The sequence below is a fragment of the Choristoneura fumiferana genome, chromosome 27, assembly GCF_025370935.1.
Source record: "Choristoneura fumiferana chromosome 27, NRCan_CFum_1, whole genome shotgun sequence".
NCBI lineage: Eukaryota > Metazoa > Arthropoda > Insecta > Lepidoptera > Tortricidae > Choristoneura > Choristoneura fumiferana.
This window is the reverse complement of record NC_133498.1, coordinates 4,216,623-4,238,270: the sequence shown is the minus strand read 5'-3', so window position 1 is coordinate 4,238,270 and position 21,648 is coordinate 4,216,623. Positions and strand designations below refer to the sequence as shown.

The 21,648-nt window shown below is 39.2% G+C and overlaps 1 protein-coding gene across 2 annotated transcripts in view; it reads right to left on the bottom strand.

Moving 5' to 3' along the window:
* LOC141443569 (uncharacterized) overlaps nt 1-21,648 on the bottom strand; it is an 83,584-nt gene that overhangs the window by 13,568 nt on the left and 48,368 nt on the right. For both annotated transcript variants that reach the window (XM_074108873.1, XM_074108875.1), the window contains exon 2: nt 772-883. In XM_074108873.1, the coding sequence (XP_073964974.1) occupies nt 772-883 (112 nt within the window). The remainder of the gene's footprint in view (nt 1-771; nt 884-21,648) is intronic.

Below are 21,648 nucleotides of genomic sequence, written 5' to 3'. Positions count from 1 at the left end.
ACAATTTATACAATACACATACACAACAAATCCAAATAGATAGGTAGATACATAACAACATTAACAACATACTCATAAATAAACTAACAGTGAAAACATTCACACGCAAGACGACAGATAGTGCTCCCTAAGCATAGACTTGAAGATAGGCAAGGACTTAGCGCGCCTTAAGTCTATCGGCAGGGAGTTCCACAACCGAGTGGCCTGGACAGTATAAGAATAAACGTAGAATTTAGAATTTGAAAGAGAGACAGCAAGGAGAAAGTTCTGAAAGCAACGAACAGAAGTAACATAGCTAAATCGCTCATCAACATTGGCCAACAACAATCATACCAATCATTGGATTTAGAGAAAAAAAAGAGCTATAGTTGTATATTACAAACAATACATTATGTCAAGCATTACATTCTTACTTCAACATTTATACGAGCCACCAATATAAACCAATATAAACAATATTTGGAACAGACTAGAGAAATTGGTGCCATCAGCCAAATATATGGTCTACCACCCTAAAGCTATGATAATCGTTTGCATGTCATAAAACAATAATGCCAATAGACGTGTCTATCAACTTGAAAGTTCGACTTTAGCGACATATTTATTTGATAGGAAGTTGTTGAAAAACTGGTAGACCATTTATTTGGCTGATGGTACATATTGGGCGCGGCCTACGTCCAGTAGTGGCTATAGTAATATAGGCAGGTTATTGATGATGATGATGATGATGATCGATTCTGTCTCTGAATACAGCGGTAACAGCAGCAGTACCTGTTGACAACATCCCAGAAGCCGGGCTTGGGTTTGTCGCAGGGCCCCTCGGTGGCCTGCTTGAAGTAGCTGTAGAATCGCAGCATCAGCTCATTGCTGGGCTGGTACGAACCTGCGAAGAAGAAACAGGCGGGTTAGTTTAAGTCATTGCATCTTGGTCCCTCCGGAAGACGACGAAGTTCGCCATAAAATGACTGAGAGAACTATCGGTATAAGTATAAAACCGATTCTGTGGCGCCCGACACCACCTAGTCGACTAGGTACTAATAAGAAAGCAAATCGCTGGTTCTACATGACCATGAATGACAAAAAAGGGGTGCCCAAAACATAGGTCGTCCGGATAGCTTAGTGCGCGGTTAAAGAAACTACAAAGCTTGAGGTCCCCGAATCGATTCCAGGATGGAGCAGATTTTGTATAAAAATACAAATGTTTATTCTCAAGTCTTTAAGTATACAATATGTATTTATTTTTTCATCCCACTAGCTCGTAAACAGTGTCGTAACATGCAGGCTACCTTAGTTGTAACCCCCCAAATAAAACCCTCGACCTTAATGTGCTTGTCATGAAACCCGTGGTCGGTAAATGAGTCATTGCGCGTACAAATTTTGTTGTCATGAAGCCCAAGGTCGGTAAATGAGTCGGTGCCCGTACTGATGGCGCTGCGTGCGCTGCTGCAGGACCACATGGACCACCACATGCACACGCACGTTGCGGCGCATGCCGAGGAGGTAGAGGACGACGTTGCCAAGAGCACAGCCTAAGGTATCGCCAATATTTGGAAGAATTATATTTTTTTTTTACAAATATAAAATTGTACTTGCAAATGTGATGAAAAACATTGTATGTCGCACGGGCGGTACTAGAATTACAAACATCGACTCATTAAAGCCCTCAGTCTTCGACTTCAGGCTTCTAATAGGCTCGCGTTCGTAATTCCTTATTTACCGCCCTTAAGACACAATGTACTAAAGTGTGTTTATCCGTTGCCCGGTACCCATAGCACAAGCTTTGCTTACGAGTACATTGGGACTAGGTCATTTGGTGTCAAGTGTTCTGTGAGTGATATTTATTTATTGTAATAGGTAACAAACAAGCCGATTGCAGAAACTCTTGAAGAATACTTTGATCCAAGCCCAATGATAATTATAATTGATTATGATAAAAGCGGATTGAATATTGAAAAAAAACAATCATGTAAATTACAACTAATATTTGCCGTACGTTCCCGTTGCCGTTGCCGTTTGCGTTGTTCTGAGAGGAGGCCTGTGCCCAGCAGTGGGACGTATATAGGCTGGGATGATGATGATGATGATTTGCCGTAACTAAACTTACTTTATCTGTTATCCTTGCTAGCTAAGGTTATCTACAATATTGATATTGAACACATTTGTTCTATTGGGTCTTGGTCGATCAACTTTTCCCTGCACCGCGTTGCCATGGTTACATCCCCTGGACAACTCTTTAAAACCATGAGTTTCTCCATGTTTTCTGTGGTTATAATTCATAGAGCGTACATTTTTGTCGTAGTAGCCCAAGTTAATGGACAATCTCCTAAGCACATTAGTAGCATAATCATAACAGTTTTTTTAAGAGTCCACTTGGACAACGGGTCAGAATAACAAACAAGAAAAGTTGATCGACCCATTTACTTACGATTCACTATCAAGCAATGTTATCTACACACACCTACACAGTATAGACAAACATCATTGGAATAAGTCAGTGCCCTATTAATTATTCACACACAGTATTAACAACAACAAAAAATATTTTTTGTAAAAAAAAAACACATTATTAATTCAAGCTTTTTTGCTGACTGTATGTACAGTTTAATGTTATTGATAACTTGATAGAGACTGTTATCCTGTTGGACGCCTTGGCCAATGCTGTAAGTCCACAGGATCGTTTACAATAAACAAATAAATTAACGCCCAACGCAAAGAGGGGGTGTGTCTGTCTGTGGCACCGTAGCTCTTAAACCGACCTATTTGAATGCGTTTTTTGTAATTTGAAATAAGGTATTCTAGCGATGGTTATTAGACATTGCAGCATTACAACGCTGCATGCGAGTTGCTTGTTGCATACTTTTTGGTCATTTTCCAAGCATTTTTACTGGCCGGTTGTGTGCTGGCAGTTAACTCTTTTATATTACACATTTGGTTTCTGATTTGAAATTTGAAAATTAAATTCTTTGATTCGTTGGTTCGACTGATGTTTTTGTTTTTGGCCTCGATTCTTAGATCACATGTTGAATAGCGCAGAGCTCTCGTCTGGGTTGGAATTTTGATTTAAAAAGTATTCTGCAACCAGTTTTCCTTTGGTGTAGTGCTTGATACCAGTGTCAGTACAAGTGATTCTACCAATTGTGTGTGGCCGGCTTGTGCCGCAAGATGTTAAGCGTTTGCCCGCTGCTTTTCTGCTGCACGCCCGTGTGACGGGGTTATTATCCGCACGTTTAATCTCGGGAGACTGGAGCGTGTGACGTCTACTGCTCCGTGGGATCCGTTGGCGTGGAGGTTCAGAAGAGCATACCGTTTCGTAGTGAAATTGGTTAAAAAGAGTTTGAATAACCTAATCATCCCTATCTTTAAAATGTTTTGCTAATACCGTATATGAAAGACAAACGTTATTATAGTGTTTCGCTCCATAGATAATAGGTTGGTTACCCGATGGATACATGCATGTAGTCATTAGTACTAGCTTACATCTAATCAGGTCCATCATCATATCAGGGATTACCTTAGCTTTAAATATTGTCTTTTGTATAGGTTTTTAGGGGATGATTTCCTTTTCAAAATTCAAAAAAAAAGGCCTTTACAAAAGCGCATTTCTACATAGTTATTGGGTTTTATTTGGCTTGCGGCTGATTAACCTTGTTTCATAACCGTACAAATTATAATTTTCTTACGTACCTAATTCACTAACAGCTCTGTCTAACAACGTGTGATTCCAAAATTTGTTTATTTTTTGTGTTTTTTATAGTTATGTGTGGTCTATTTTTTGTGTTTTTATAGTTATTTGTGTGTTTTTCTTTTATATATAAAGTGCGGCTGTTAAATTTTTAAATAAAAAAAAGTTTTACTGCAAAATTCCACGTTTTTGAATTATGTCAGCTTGCTTAGGGTTCACGAGCACCTTATGAGCTCTTGGACGTTTAAGTAATGCTGCAACATGTTTTATCTATATCGGTCGGTTTAGCCGTTTTTAAGATATTGAACTTTGAAGTGACAAAGTCAGGGGTTTTCCTACTTTTTGTCTGGTTTGGTTATACTGACACGGCATCTGTATCTATTGGGCAAGACAATAGTCGATAGCTAATCGCTTCCTCGCCTGCGATAGGACATACACGTACCTAAGGCTTTGTTTCCATCAGAGATGTGCGAGGAATCAGTTTTTCATCAACCAAAAGAAACGCTTCATTTACCTAGCCTCGCTCCGCTCATCTGTTTCCATCAGTACCCTTAGTGTAAGACGGTTACAAAATACGTCTCGATCGCGTTCGCGTCAAAATCTCAATTTGTATGGAAACAGCGCCTCTAGCGGAACGTTTGCGATGTTCATGTTTCCATACAAATTGAGATTCTAACGCGAACGCGATCGAGACTTATTTTGTAACCGAAAACTTACACTAAGGGTACAGAACGGTGCTGCGCGAGGATAGGTTTCTATTGGAATGCTTGTTTGCTATGGCTTGTTTATTATGTACCCGAATATGGCTGGCAAAGCCAAACTTAGTCTTAAAGGTCCTATTACAGGGCGCGCAATGTAATTGACCACTATCATTATACGTGTAAGTGTAGGAAGGTCTCGGGCGGGTCTTTATAATAAGACGTTTGGCATCCAGGTGTTCCAAGCGATGCGTCTTAAAATTTGCGACAGCCTTATTTACAGAGCTGCGCCATTCCAGTCTCTACTTCGCGAGATCTTCCCAACTCTCGCATGGGATGTTATATGCGGTAAGGTGGCGCTTTAGGACGTCTTTGTAACGCAAGAACTGGCCTCCCGGAGTCCACTTTCCTTCTTTTAGTTGAGAGTCAAAGACGGCCTTAGGGAGTCTACCATCGTTCGTACGCACAAGGTGTCCGCACTACCTTAGCTGCCCTTTAATTAACAAAGACTCAATGCCATTGAGATTGGTTCGCCTGAGGATTTCAGTGTTATTGGAATTTATGGGAAGCGTTTCTATCGGTTCATGAAAACCACATTCCTCGCACATCTTTGGTGGAGACGCATCCTTAATCATCCATGGTGAAGACATTTGAAGAAGAAATATGAACACAGAGCATTAGAAAGTAATGTTATTCCAAACAAAACCAACTAATTGTGGCTTTCATTTCCATTGGCGAGTCTCAAACAAATATTCACGCGGAGTTATTAAAATATTAACGTCAGCTTAACTCTAGGCTTTCAACTAACTGTCTTCTAAACATAAACCTTTACATTGTGTATCATTGAGACACAATCTAAGAAGCGCCATTCAAAATTTAAGATTAGAAAATTTACTGTTTTGTACATTCGCCATCACATGTTTTGGAGCGGCTAATATGGTCAAAAATATCGGCACATGCACTCTATAATTTCATGTTAGTTTAATTAGGGTTGTAACCTTGTTGTAACGGAACTTCGCCTCCGCCTCCGTTACTGCGGAAGTTCCGCAAGAAATCGTATCTTCGCCTCCGCCTATTTAAGTCACATGCACGATGACGCCGAAAACAAGTGAGATTTGGCAGTTTTTTTTAGAAATTTCAGAGATTTTTGAGTTGAATAAAGCATAAACTACTATTCATATTTTTTCCACATCCACTTTCACCTCCGCATCCGCCTCCGCCTCCGCTAAGAATGCCTCCTTTACAACCCTAGTTTCAATAGTTAATATTTCGATATTTTTGATCACCTTGGCCGCTCCTAAATATCTGATGGCGACTGTACCTACCTCTTTAAGTGTCCGTACTAAATCGTCAAAAACGGAATTCTTATAGGATCACCACATTATATCTTACATGATATAGGAAGCCTTATGGTGGCCTAGTAGTGGTTTAACTTATCGCTTCTCAAGCAGAGCTTTACGATGAAGGAAAACATCGTGAGGAAACCTGTACACATCTGTGAAGTAATTCAATGGTATATGTGAAGTTCCCAATCAAATCTCTCATTCTGAGAGGAGGCCTGTACCCAGCAGTGGGAAGTAAATAGGCGGGGATGATGATAGAATCATCTTGCTGTCCCTTCGTCCGTCTGTCCGTCTATCAACCTGACATATCTGACACGTCCTACCGGTCCTATAAACAGTCATATCAGATGTTTATGCACGCTTTGTCGTATCAGATATTGGTGCTTGCGACTGTATTGTATAGTCGACCAAGAAATTGGTTTACCACTCTATGTATACATATACGAAGTATTCATTATTAAACTGAAAACCTCAAGAATCGTTTTTTTTTTCTAAAGTACTTTAACGAAAATACAAACTGAGACTATGGATGCACAGAAAAACCAGAAAAAGAGACCAGCGCTGGGAATCGAACCCAGGTCCTCAGCAATCCGTGCTGCGTGCTATAACCCCTACACCACCGCTGGACAGGAATCTAGACACGAATTTTTCCTATGCATACATATCTCAGGTTGCTTATACCTAATGCATATACCTTCAAATATCTTTTTTAGGGTTCCGTACCCAAAGGGTGGCAACGGAATCCTATTACTGAGACTCCACTGTCTGTCTGTCTGTCCGTCCGTCTGTCACAGGGCTCTATCTCTTGAGCCGTAATAGTTTTTCGCTCGATATTAATAACGGCTACAGGTAGACGCTTGAAATATACACAGAGTACTTAGTTGCATAGTCACTTTAAAAATAAATAAATAATTAAAATAAAATAAATATCCATACAACAAACTTGCTTTGCTTTTTTTTGCTAATGTCTAATACTTAAGTCAACATGACAATCAGTCTTATTGTTTTATTTCTGAAATAGGAACTGTCATTAAAATTAGTAAAGCACTTTTTGGTCGACCATACCTACTAATATTGCTGGTCGTGTTTTTTGTTTTTGGTGTAAATAAAATACATGTATTTACTTCCTTTCTATCAAAGTTGATCACACTCACCCACCACACAACTGTTTTTAACCCCCGACGCAAAAAACAGTGGTTTCATAAGTTTGACCGCTATGTGTGTCTGTCTGTCTGTCTAAGGCACCGTAGCTCTTAAATGGGTAAACCGATTTGAATGCGGCTTTTTTTATTTAAAAAGCTTGTTTTCTAGCGATGGTTCTTAGAAATGTTTTATCAAAATCGGTTCAGAAGTTTTTGAACTTTGAAGTGACAATGTCGGGGTTTTCCAACTTTTTGTTGGGTAGGTAATATCAATGTGTAATGTAAGCATGACTTTCTTACGACTGTCTGAATAAATGAATAAATGAGTCGCTTCCTTGCTGTCTCGTTGCCTTGAATGCGTTATGTGCTAACGCAAACCTTTCGCTCATGTTTGGCGCCACAATTCGGTGTTAGTTGCCAAATTGGCGACTCCGCATTTTGTAACGGTTACAGCAGGGTTAAATGTCTATCTAGAAGGTATTATTACTTATTCTGTGCTAGAAGGTATCCTATCCTACTAATGTTATAATAGGCTAGTATTCTAAAGCTGCATTTCCACCAGAGATGTGCGAGGATGCGTTGTGTTTCCCAGGCATTGTATAAAATTACTTGCTATTACCATTATTTCGTTAGTACAGTCAGCTTCCTTCCTTTTCCTAGTTCTTTTTTTGTTCCTTTTTTTATCAAAGTTTAAACCCTAAAATTGCTAAAAGTGGCTACGAAGCGGTAACGTTTCTGCTCGCTCTGCCTACCCCATTTGGGAATACAGGCGTGATATTTGTGTGTGTGAGTGTGTCATTAACATCTGAGAAGAGCGTGCAAAAATATCTGACACGTCCTTCCGGCCCTAGATAGAGTCGTATCAGATATTTATGCACGCTTTTTTGTGTCAGATATTGGTACTGTTGTTGTTTGTAGTTAGTACTTGGGCGGCCAGGCTTCGCTTGGACTATAACTTGCTACATCTATTGTTCGCCCCCAAAAACCCCCACAGGCCACAGCCTTTACCGAAATCCCCGAAATAAATAATAATACAAGAACTCATTTAAATCTATTAAATTTCCGAGAATCAGCAGGGCTACTACAAATCTCGAAACTCGAGGTTCGTGTCTTGCGGTCCCTCTGGCACTTACTGTTTTAGTACGAGAGCGAGAGGGACGGTACGATACGAACTTCGAGTTTCGCGTTTGCCCTGCTGATATCCACAAAGCAAATATTATTCAAATCGTCTAGTGGTTAAGCGTAAGGCTGCGTTTCAGGAATGTGATTTTCATGAACCAATAGGAACGCTTCATTTACCTCGCCTCGCTCCACTCAGCTGTTTCCACCAGAGCGGTGCTGTGCGAGGACAGGTAAATGAAGCGATTCTATTGGTTCATGAAAGGTGGTAGGACCTTGTGCAAGGTCCGCCCGGATTGCTACCACCATCTTGCTCGCTAATCCTGCCGTGAAGCAGCACTGCTTGCACTGTTGTGTTTCGGCGTGGAGAGTAAGACAGCCGGTGAAATTACTGGCACTTGAGGTATCCCATCTTAGGCCTCTAGGTTGGCAACGCATCTGCAATACCCCTGGTGTTGCAGATGTTTATGGGCGGCGGTGATCACTTACCATCAGTAGACCCACTTGCTCGTTTTCCATCCAGTCGAATAAAAAAAAATTAAAAACACATTCCTCGCACATAATACAAAACGAATACGAATACGACACGAACGAATGTACGAAGCGAATCCTTATTCTCGGGTTTTGAATGTTTAATATATACCTATTTTATATGTATTTAAGTACGTATTTAATATTTATCAATATAAGTATGTTTATCCGTTGCCTAGTATCCATAGTACAAGCATGCTTAGTTTGGGACTAGGTCAATTGGTGTCAAGTATCCCATGATATTTATTTTATTATTATTATTTACATCTCTGGTAGAAACGCAGCTTTAAAGTACCTAACAAAAACACGCACGCATGCAAAAACTAAACTGCATCTCCACTCCGCTTACATAGAGTCGCATCCTAAAACATTTGTATTGTGGTTTTAACAGAATAGGCGGTGCCCTTGAAAGCGGTTTGTGGTCTACGAACCCGCGAGGTGTCATTTATGTGGTGAATTTCCATCATTAGGTATTTCGGAGCGGCCGAGGTGAAAAATGGAACATGCATGAAAGAAGGAAAGAAGAAAAATCATTTATTTATAACAGCAATAACACATGTATAGTCTATACAGTATAGACAGAGACAAACAAAAATATATTTATATAGTTGCCGAACCACAGAAGAGTTAAATCATCATTTAATACGACACGACACGAAGTTCGAGTTTCGAGTTTCGTAGTAGCCCTGCTGCTATCTGGTTTAGAGTAGCTAGGGCGCGCGTGAAGGGCGCCTTGGCCAACAACTTGGTTCTACCGCGCGGTAAGGCCAGCACGGCCAGCCGGAGCCCAGCGTACGAGTAGTTATCGGGAGCGCACAGGCTTATGTACTTCAATACGCCTGGATTGTTCTGCTTGCCCCGAATTAATTCCAAAATGTAAGAACCAACGCGAGGTCCCGCCTGGTTTCTAGTTTACTGTACCAAACCATACGTATAACGAATAATGTAAGATACATCAAGGGGAAATAGGGGTAAACCGAGTACAGTCTAGTAAGTAAACTTAATTTCGAATTTACTCCAGCATGAGAATGTACTTCGCTTCAAGCGGTGCCCAGATTATCGCGTTGCTTTCCAATATACTCCTCACCAGAGCGTTGTAAAGGCTACATATAGCCCTGATGTTGTTAAAGCCCTCAGTTCGGCGGAGTATAAAACCTAGCCTCCTGTAGGCTTTTTACAAACATTGACAATATGATAAACACATCCCTCGCAACACATCCTGGCACTCACTGGTGGTGGATGGAAACTATCGCAAACTGTATGACGGGAGTCGCTTCTCGCCCACTCGTCACTGAGTTTCGTGGTACGAGGCACTTAGTTGTTGTAAAACGCGTCAGTGGACGCGGTCACTATACTGTAATTTCGTTGTAGAATGGGGTCCGAGTGTATCGGTTGGTATTTAGCATGCTGTTTTCTTTTTTTAACCCCCGACGCCAAAAGAGGGGTGTAATAAGTTTGACACCAACGTTACCTACAAGCACTTGTTGAAGACATATTTTTTATTTTTAATGAACACAGTGCTCTTTTAAGACCCTTTCCTTTGAAGATGTACGCAAGTCGACCTCCAAAGAAAGAAAGAAAGATATAAAGAAAACATTTATCCGTGACATGACATGACGTGCGTGACATGGATAAGAATAATAATAAAAATAAAACATAAAAAATAGTTATGCATGTCACGAAATCGCAAAGCCCATAGCAGAAGTCATGGTGGTCTCACAGACAATATAATCTAATACCCTTCCTTATTGATTTAAAGTTAACGCAATGAAGATGTCACTGGCGACGACGCCGGCTCCGCTAAGTGTGTGAAACGGCAAGTGGGGACAAGGACGAGGACGAATAACTCGGTGTCGTAGGGTTCAACTGGTATTTGGGTCAGAGCGGCCAGCTAAAGGGACATTTTACTATAAAATTGCTGTTGCCCCCGGCTTCGCCCCTGTTGTTTTTTTTTTATATGTCCTTCGATAAAAACCTTCTCCTAACAATAACGAACACAACAAAAAAAGAATTAGAGAAATCAGTCCAGCTGTTCCCGAGTTTTGCACTTAGCAACACATTTTACGATTCATTTTTATTTATAGAGAAGAAGATTGAACCAGGCGTTACTTTGCGGAGGTCCATATCAATGAACTGGAAACTTTTACTTTGCTCACCCGCGACCTTGCGATAGCTATATGTCTACAAATTGTGTGTTAGCTTCTCCACCTCCACATTGTAAGAACACACACAAATCACTCAAACCTAACTTTCGCCACCGCCACACTACACTGACGCGTTACGAACTCAACCAGTGTCCATCCTCAGAGCAACCGTTCACTATGCTAGCCAGATATAAGCCTACGAACAAAAACAATCATTTAAATTCATCATTGTAAATCCCAAAGTACTTTGTTTTTCACAAAAAAACAAAGGTTTTGCGGGTGAGTAATTGTTTTAGTTCATTGATATGGACGTCCGCAAAGTATGTAATTCCTGATTCAATAAATTAATAATACGGAACCCATGCTAAACTCCGTCTCACCCTTAACGGAAACCTTGGGCGACTCTCAGAAACATCAGTGCTAGTTACATACAATATAACCACTTAACGTGAAGGCTTTAGTAGGTATTATTTTCACTTAAAATAACCCAGGAGGCCGCATTGACTAACGCGCGGACGCACGCAATCGTATTTATGATACCTTCTACCCTCATCCTATATCAATATCAATCAATCAATCACCCCAGCCTATATACGTCCCACTGCTGGGCACAGGCCTCCTCTCAGAACAAGAGGGCTTGGGCCATAGTTCCCACGCGGGCCCAGTGCGGATTGGGAACTTCACACACACCATTGAATTGCTTCGCAGGCTTGTGCAGGTTTCCTCACGATGTTTTCCTTCACCGCAAAGCTCGTGGTAAATTTCAAATGTAATTCCGCACATGAATTTGGAAAAACTCAGAGGTGCGAGCTGGGGTTTGAACCCACGACCCTCTGCTTGAGAGGCGATAGGTCAAACCACTAGGCCACCACGGCTCTTTATCAATATACTTAATGGGTCAATCAACTTTTTCTTGTTTTTTGGCAAAGAACAAATCAAAATAAAAATGTAGATTTATTTACATAAATATATGCTTTTATTGTAGAAAACATATTAAATTTTTAAAATTCGAGAGTTGCCGCGGACTTGTATGATTATTATATTTATACAAGAGGGCAGCTTTTATATAATTAATAATGTTTATCCTATAGCTATTACAATCCCTACTAATATTATAAATGCGAAAGTAACTCTGTCTGTCTGTCTGTTCCGCTTTCACGTCGAAACCGCTGAACCGATTTTGATGAAATTTGGTATAGAGATAGTTTAATCCCCAAGGATCAACATAGGATTATTTTTATTCCGGTAGAGGGCGCCACTGCGCGATAACGAAGTCGCGGGCATAAGCTGGTCACATTATATTTTATAATTTTATATCGTTTGATCCACGCCTTAAAAGGATGCATCATAAGTACAAAATTAGGTATAGTTGGGCCGATCAACTTTTTTACCGACACTAATCTGTCCGCGACATTTTTCAAACAATTGCAGATTTTTGTAAGAAAAACATGTTTTTTTTCTGTAATTTAATAGATGGTGTACATGAATACATGCCATCCTACGTAAGTTCAACCTATTAAACCGTGAAATATCTTGTTGGAAGTACGATTTTTTGGTAACGCGGGAGACGCCCAAAGTGTCGGTAAAATAGTCGATTGGCCCAGTTACACCCTTGGGTACAATCACAGTACAAAATTAGTGAATAATGTGTTGGCTGGCATGTGGCATCGCATTTTGTCGGCTAAGTTCGCATTTATCTTGCTTACTCAACTAACTTACTGAAATGTAGTGTAGCTAATTATGAAAGCAAGATAATTACGAACTTATCCGACCTACGATGAAAAAACATTATTCATTAGATGTCTAAAGTACAATTCAATAGAATCTGTAAATTTTCTACATATTTAAGACAACCTATCGTGGGCACACTTGATTATATATGTCCCTGTTGTTCCAATTATCATCTAAAAGGAATCAAAAAAGAATAATAGTCACATCACAAAGCCTTAGGCAGCCCGGTGTTTATGTTAGTAGGCTGGAAGTGTCTACAGGATTGTCAGATTCTATTGAATTGGAGTTTACAGTGCTGTCACCAGCAGGACGATTTAAGAAGGTGACGAAATGTGACTGTGGACGAAGTCATCCTGAGCCCCAATATCTGACACAACAAAACATGCATAAATATCTGATACGACTCTATTTCTAGGGCCACGCGTCAGATGTTTTTGCACGCTCCGCTGTGACAGGTATTAACTCAGGTGACTGTACAATTATAATTGTACCCGTTTTAATATAACGTACTATCGAACCAACTGAATCGTGACTAACTGCGGAACCCATTCGTATAAAAAGTCATTGCACTGCTTGACGAGGGAATTCATTATGACTCTTAAGCAGCGTTTCCACCAATAATGTGTGAGTATGTATTGCGAGGGATGTGTTTTTCATCGATTTTTGACAAGTTTTGAATCGTATCACCAACTTCTGCACTACAGATAGAATTATAAGTCAAAAGGCTATCGGTTCTCCAATTTTTTATCTCCATTTTTGTATAACGGATTTTGAAAAAACCGAATACTTAATTTTGTATGATTTTTTTAAACATTGTCTGAAAAAACATTTATTTCGTATCTCTTTTGACGTGAAAGATCTAACATATACGAAATCTACATATTTGGGTTCGTCTTTGACGTCTCTAAAAACTGGTCGAGGGTTTTCATTTAAAACTAATTAACACAAAAGTTATGGCCAGAAAACCAGTTTTTTGGCCTAAAATTGTTCAACTTTGTTGCCAAATATCTTGAAAACAATGAACTTTGAAGTAAATATGGGATACTACATTGCTTAAAGCCGTTGTTGTTAAGATCGAAGGTCATTGGGGCATGGGATCCTCTTAACCAATAGAAACGCTTCATTTACACATCCTCGCACAGCACATCTCTGGTGGCAACAGCTGAGCGGAGCGAGGTGGGGTAAATGAAGCGTTCCTATTGGTTAATGAAAAACATATTCCTCGCAACATATCCTCGCACATATCTGGTAGAAACGCTGCTTTACTGTGAAAACGTTCTACGGTGAGTCAGAAATCAAATGGTTCGACTGTTTTTTACATACATTTTTTGACAGCGAAGAAATACTACGCACACCCACACATTTCACGACTACAATATTTCTTCAACTGTCCCATGACGAACCTTAAAGTTCATCAAATTATAATCGACCGACTGATCCCACTGACAGCACTGACCAAGCGCAGTAGAGTGGCGAGGCGCGGAGGCGATACCGGTTGTACAGTCACCAGCACCAATTTCTGACACAACAAGCGTGCATAAATATCTGATACGACTCTTATTCCTAGGGCCGGAAGGCCGTGTCAGATATTTTTGCCCGCTCCGCTGTGGCAGATATTAATGCTGGTGACTGTACCTAATGTTCGAAATAAGTGTGGCAAGATATTCTATGCGGACTCTTTCATGTTAACACGCCGCACCGCTCCGCCACCGTTGTCAGTGGGTTTCAAGATTTAGTAGTTCGTTGCCCTTCACTTCCCAATTTAACTGTTCTCACAGAGGTCGTCGGCTGCGCAAGCGACGGTACTTAAGTACTCGAGTTAGCCCTTGAGTTTTCCAATGTTTCCGATCCGCGGCGCTAGCACCGTTAGCTCGAAATACAATACAATAAAATATGAATGACTCTATAAAAATAAATCTATTTTTTTTATTTAAAAATGACCGCGACCTCTTTCTCACCTGTTGGTAAGAGCAGATGCGAACGAAGATGTAGCTCAAGGAGAAACGTACTTGGCCAAATGCATGCCGTCGAACTCCTAACTCAAATCTTTTTTAGGGTTCCGGAGCCAAAATGGCAAAAAAGGAACCTTTATAGTTTCGCCATGTCTGTCTATCTGTCCGTCCGTCCGCGGCTTTGCTCAGGGCCTATCAATGCTAGAAAGCTGTAATTTTGCACGGATATATATGTAAACTATGCCGACAAAATGGTTCAATAAAAAACTAAAAAAAAATTTTAGGTACCTCCCATAGACGTAGAGTGGGAGTGATTTTTTTTTCTCATCTAACCCTATAGTGTAGGGCATCGTTGGATAGGTCTTTTAAAACCATTAGGGGTTTGCTAAGACGATTCAGTGATCTGTTTGCGAAATATTCAACTTTAAAGTGCAAATTTTCATTAAAATCGAGCGTCCCCCCCCTCTAAAATCTAAACCGGTGGGTGGAAAAATTTGAAAAAATTCAGGATGGTAGTATATCAAACTTTCAAGGAAAACTATAACGGCTAAGTTTGCTTGAGAATTATTAGTAGTTTAAGAGTAAATAGCAGCCTAAGGTATAAAATATACCTTAACTTTTAAGATTCCGTATAAAATACGAAATCCTTAGAAAAATATTACTTATTTTTTTCGTAATGGCTACCGAACCCTATATTAGGCGTGTCCGACACGCTCTTGGCCGGTTTTTTTTAGTTGATAGCCCATGTGATATTTTAAGCGGCGGTTTTGCCAGCATTATGCACCATTTCTACCTAAATAAAAATGTTTCCCACAAGGAAAACTAGAGCAATGATAGCAAAACCTAATAAAAATCATTTTTTTTTTTCAAATCTGCTTCGAATCTAGTTAGAGGTAAAACCTACACAGAAGTAAAACCTGAAACTCCTGGCTCTGTGCATTTTGTAACTAGTGTTTGCATCAAACGCAATGATGCACCAGCACTCAGCGACCACTGAGTCAACACCGACTGTTTGTCCAGTATTTTGCAATATGTTGGTTTTACATCCATCCATCGATCGGTTAACACAGCCATATAATACTCAACATGCCGCCCGCCGAGCTTCCACAAGGTGCTAATTAACACAACCTAAGTCTTTTTTCTTTTGAGTTAGTTTATTACAGTTATTTTTAAATAAGTACCTTAATTATTTCAACGAATATTCGTTTGTTTTGCTAGGTCAGTAATTCTATTTCTAACTTTGAACTCGTAATTTTTGTGCTTGTCAGTAACTTAACTGTATACAATCAGAGTGCGTGTGATAGGTGCTGCGATGTTGTAATGTAAAGCCGAGTGCGGCGCTCGGTGTTTATTCGCTTTGCTTTAGTTTTTGTTTCTGTTTATAATATTTTTGCGTCGATTTAGAATGCCCTAGATATGCTAACGCTTAAAATGAACTTGCTACAACTGTGCTTAAAGCACCTTCTAAGCACAGTTGCGCTGTCAGTAACGCGTGCTTCGTTATCGGATCATTCAAATGCCGAATTGCTCGTAAATAAAAAAATTTAAAAATAATACATTAACGACGTTGAAAAAGGATGAAAAAAAGAAAGAAAATAAACATGGGATACTATATTGCTTAAAGCCGTTGTTGTTAATATACAAATAATATACAAAATTTCCATAGCTACAAAAATCATTAGAAAATATGGAATTCAGATCGAAATCATTGGACATGGGATCCCCTTAAAAACATTATTGTTTAAATTGTTGTTTCTTAAAAAAATAATGTCTCTGTCCATCGGAGGACAATTTTGCGTGTCTAGTAGTTTTTGCCTTGTACGGAAAAAAAATGTAGAAAACGAAATATGAGAGGTCATGCGTGGATGAACGATGACAACTTGCGAATCTTGTTTTAAATTAATTTCAATATAAGTACCTTATCTGCATTTGAAACGTCAAAAGCCGTCAATTTGTTACGATATTGCCACGCGGCGTAAACTGAATTCGAACTTGTAGGATTGACTCAAGGTATAGCATTGTTTAAATAATCTTGCCATACGACCGAAAGCGCCGTGCTATTATTTTGTAATGTCATACATAACATAACCGTCCCAATCGCGCTCTCGAAATAATTAAACCGCTTAATTTTTCATGACATTAGTTGCATGTACGTAAATTGGAATGTTCTTAAGTACATTATGTATTTTTGCCTTTGGCCTTAGTAAGAACGCTCGCACTGTAACTTCAGTGATGGGACATTTTTACGATTTGAATTTGTTAGGTGCATTACTGTGAGCGCGACTAATTTCGAACAGCGGTGTGGAGAGCATGCGATAAAATCGTGACGCTTACTACGGCACGTCACTGCGATTCCGTAGTCTCCGTATTTTAAGCAGCGGTGTAGTCGCTCCTTAACTCAGCTAAAACAGTTTATTATTAAAATATGCGAAATTTAGGTACCTACTCGATTATATGCCTTTGCTCAGTTCAACTGAAGAGTCAACTGTATGAGACCTCAACAAAATAGTATGGCAACCATTTTTGTAGAAGCTTTTATTTAGTTTCATCGGTCCCGTTGTCTGTCTGTCTGTCTGTAATCAAATCTTGCAAGTTAAATTTGACCAACTTCCAGTAGTCAGATTGACTTGAAATTTGGAATACTTATGAAAATCGCGTGACAATACAATAATCTAGTAGTGACATCCTGGTATTCCAGCCGGTATCGTCTCCGCAGGACGGAACTCTTCAACGGTTAATAGCATCGACTTGAAATTTGGTATGCAAATGTAGTTTGGGTGACAATGCAATTACAGTGAACAAAAAGTACAGTCAGCAAAAAAAGCTTGTATTAAAAATTGAATTTTTATGGTTAGGTTATTTTTGAGATCAAACTCGTTTGGCTAGTTTTAAGCCCGACTATATTACATTAAGTCAACAGATTGCAACTTTTTAGTAACTTAAGTCGAAAAGGCGGTACTTCCTTAGCTTTAGGAGATTTAGTCGCACCTATCAGTTCGTACGGTTTGAATCTATTTACTCAAATTTAAGGTACAAAGAGTACGACTAAGTTAAAAATAAATTGTGAAGTATGTACCTTTCTAAATCAAGTACGCGCAATGAAAGTTAAAAGTTTCGTAAAGTTTCACTTTTACTTGTTACGTGTATAATATCGCTTTGTTTTTGTTAGTATTTCGCGCCATTTTGTCCGTATTGCACTGGCTTATAACGCAAGTAAACTGACACAGGTTAACTTCAAAATGAGCATCCAAAAGGAACTGTACAGTCACCAAGCATTCGACACAACAAAGTGTGCATAAATATCTGATAAGGATAAGAGTCTACTTATAGGACCGGTAGGACGTCTCAGATATTTTTGCACGCTCCGCTGTGGCAGATATTAATGCAATGAACTAAAAGAATTTCTTTGCCCACCCGCGACCTTATGATAGCTAAGTTTATGCAAGATATGCGTGTTTATGAAGTTCCTCCACCTCCACACTGTAAGAACACACACAGACACAAACCCATCTATCACCACCACCACACTACACTGACGCGTTTCGAACTCAACCAGAGCTCACCTTCAGAGCAACACAACCGTACACCATGCTACCGATGTTAGATATTTAACCTGTCCTCTCCCAGAGGCACAAATTTGTGCCCAAAATCCTTCGATCCTGTTATCCTGGGAGATGACAGATTAATGCAGTATATATTTAGTACTGGTAACTGTTTTGTTTAGTATTAGTGCATAATGGTTTAGTTTACCCGATGAAACTCGGATCTTAATGAGGGTTTTTCGACAGGCGAAATATCGCTAGATGGCGTTAGTATCGTGAGGTCCGTTTGACGTTTCAGTCTTGCTTGCGATTGGCTCATTTAGATATTTAACCAATCACGAGCGCGACAGAAATGTCAACTAACGCCATCTAAAGATATTTCGCTTGTCGAATAACCCTCAATCCCGAGTTTTCAGTCAATAAATTAATGTATTAAAATGACTGACATTTCAGATGTGGAACTTTATTATTAAATGTCAAATTTCAAAATGTAAAATGTGCACCTGTACGTAAGCAACGGTACGACGAGTACTGAAACTAGTTGAGAGCACGATAAGGCTCCGTTTCCATCAGAGATGTGCGAGAATGTGTTGCGAGGAATATGTTTTTCATTAACCAATAGAAACGCGTCGTTTACCTCGCCTCGCTCCGCTCAGCTGTTTCCACCAGAGCGGTGCTGGTGGGATAGTTAATGAAGCGTTCCTATTGGGTAGTGAAAAAACACATTCCTTCGCAACACATGTGTACGTATCATCACAAGTGGTCTTTATAAATTTACATGTTCACGACATGTGTCATGTTTTAAACAAGTTCCTATCAAATTAATATGTCGCTAAAGTCGAAATTTCAAGTTGACTATTGGCATTATTGTTTTATGACATGCAAACGATTATCAACTTTAGGGTGGTAGACTACATATTTGGCTGATGGTACCAAAACATTTCGAAATCCGTCTAAAAATGATGATGGCTTCTAAAATAGCAGATAATCTACGAAACGTTACGTCGTTATGATGCAAGGCCTCATTAGGAACGGCCATCTGAGGGTTTTATATAACAACGCTTTTTTGTTTTTGTTGAGCTGCAAATGTTTTGCGAAGTTTTTTACGCTGCGTTTCTACCAGAGATGTGCGAAAACGTGTATGAACGCTTAATTTACCTATCTTCGCTCCGCACATCTTTAGTGGAAACAGCTCGGCGGAGTAGGGATAGTTAAATGAAGCATTTCTATTGGTTCATGTTCAACGTATCCTCGGACATCTCTGGTGGAAACACAGCCTTATACAAGCTAACTAGTAACAGTCGTTAAAGCTCACGTAGTTTTAATTTCCATTAACTTTTTCCAGTGTAACACGAAAATTATCCATACAAAATGTATTGTAAATTTTCGTGTCACAATGGAAAAAGTTAATGGAAATTAAAACTATGCACTAACGCAGCTTTAACGCTGTGCAACTTTTTGGTCTTCACCCAATATTGAATATTCGCCGCATATACGGAACCGTATACTGCGCAGCGCACTTGCCCACCACACACTTCACGTATTACGGCCTTCGCGAATTAATAACCGAATTGAACACACTGCAGCGTTGCAAGTTATGAACTTGCTAAGAACAAGGTGAACTAGGCTGGCTACATTCACGCTGTCAACTTAACTGCGGCTTTTAATAGATAAAACAGGGTCATTCTACGTAAATTACTATAAACTAAACAAACTAAACTAATGTGTTGATAATTTAGTTTTTATCGTTTTTTAAAGTTTCGCCTTGTCTGTCTGTCTGTCCGTTCGCGGCTTTGCTCAGGGACCATCAATGTTAGAAAGCTGTAATTTTGCACCGATATATAGGTAAACTATGCCGACAAAATGGTATTTAAAAATTCAAAAAAAAAATTTTTTTAGGGTACCTCCCATAGACGTAAAGTGGGGGTGATTTTTTTTTCTCATTCAACCCTATAGTGTGGGGTATCGTTGGATAGGTCTTTTAAAACCAGGGGTTTGCTAAGATTTTTCGATTCAGTGATTTGTTTGCGAAATATTCAAGTTTAAAGTGAAAATTTTCATTAAAATCGAGCGTCCCCCTCCCCTCTAAAATCTAAAGCGGTGGGTGGAAAAATTTGAAAAAATTCAGGATGGTAGTAAGTATATCAAACTTTCAAGGAAAACTATAACGGCTAAGTTTGCTTGAGAATTATTAGTAGTTTTATGAGTAAATAGCAGCCTAAGGTATAAAATATACCTAAACTTGGAAGATTCCGTATAAAATACTACTAAATTTTTTCGTAATGGCTACGGAGCCCTATTTTGGGCGTGTCCGACACGCTCTTGGCCGGTTTTTTTTATTTTATTTCATTTTTCATTTATTTTTTTTACTTTGCGTGCCAATCTACCTGCTATGTAAGCCATTCTAGCTAGCCTGAGTCAACGGGGGCAGGCTGAAAACCAGCGCTGGCAGCTTCTGTGCAAGCGCAGCATAAGCTGAGCCTGTTCCTTTTGCCACACAGTGCAAGGGACTGGCATTCTATAATAGTTTATTGTTTATTTGTATTCTGTGTGCCTATCCTGTATTGTTCATGTTGGCAAATAAATCAATCTTCTTCTTCTTCTTCTTCTAAATTTGCGCACAAGAGCCCGCCCACAAAAAAATAAATAAAAAATATATATTTACAAACGATTTTTTCTTTTCACAGACGTTCATTCAGTGTTCAGCTGACCAAATGCATTTTATTCTGAAACTGTAAACTTTCGGGATTTATTTCAAGACCATTGTGTGGAACCCTATAAGCATTAACGTATATATGGGGCGCCGGGTGGGCATGACCACCCCAGTATGGTCTATATTAGTGCCCACCCCAGGATGTCGGGCTACCGATTTAAAATTCTATAATCTTCAGACAAAAATCGAGAGCAGCAGGGCTACTACGAAACTCGAAGTTTGTGTCGTGCGGTTCCTCTCGCTCTCGTATTAAATAGTATAAGTGTTAGAGGGACCGCACAACACGAACTTCGTGTTTCTAGTTTCGTAGTAGCCCTGCAGGCAACCCCTGAAAAAATCCTAGATACGCCAATGCCTATGAGTTAGGTTATTTCTATTTAAAAAAACCTGAAACATTTACAGTTCCAGAATAAAAGTGCTTCGGACTCGCGCACCGAGGGTTCCGTACAAATTTGTATGTAAATAGAGTGTTAATGGAGTCTCGAGGATTTTTCCCATTTTATCCAATTGCTTTTTTCCTCTATAATACAAAATAGAAAATATTTAACACAATGGAAAAAAGAAAAATAATTACTGTTCTTGGATTCACACTATTTCGCACTCAATACGCAACTCTGATCTACGCAGTGTCCAAATAAACCATTACTTTTGAATGAAATAAGTTTGTAACCAAAAAAAAATTTTTTTTTTGTTATGGAGCAACAAATTATTATTTTCGGATTTTTTCCTTTACTTGTGCTGTAAGACCTTCCTTGTGACTTCTGACTGTATCTTGTGTTGCTTTTATTTGAGACTTTTGTAATTTATCAAATATCCACTTTTATGAATGTATGGACAGTCAGTTTACAGCAGGGTTCAAAAATATTGGATATTTATGATATATATCCATTTTGTATGAAGGCCATATTATTATTTTATTGCATTATTTGTGTATATACTTAATAATGCAGTAAAATCGTTTCTGCACTTTGTCAATTACTTTCTTGGTAAAAAATAATAGAATAAACACATAAAAAAACTTACTCTTTCGTAACGAAATTTTTCTAACACA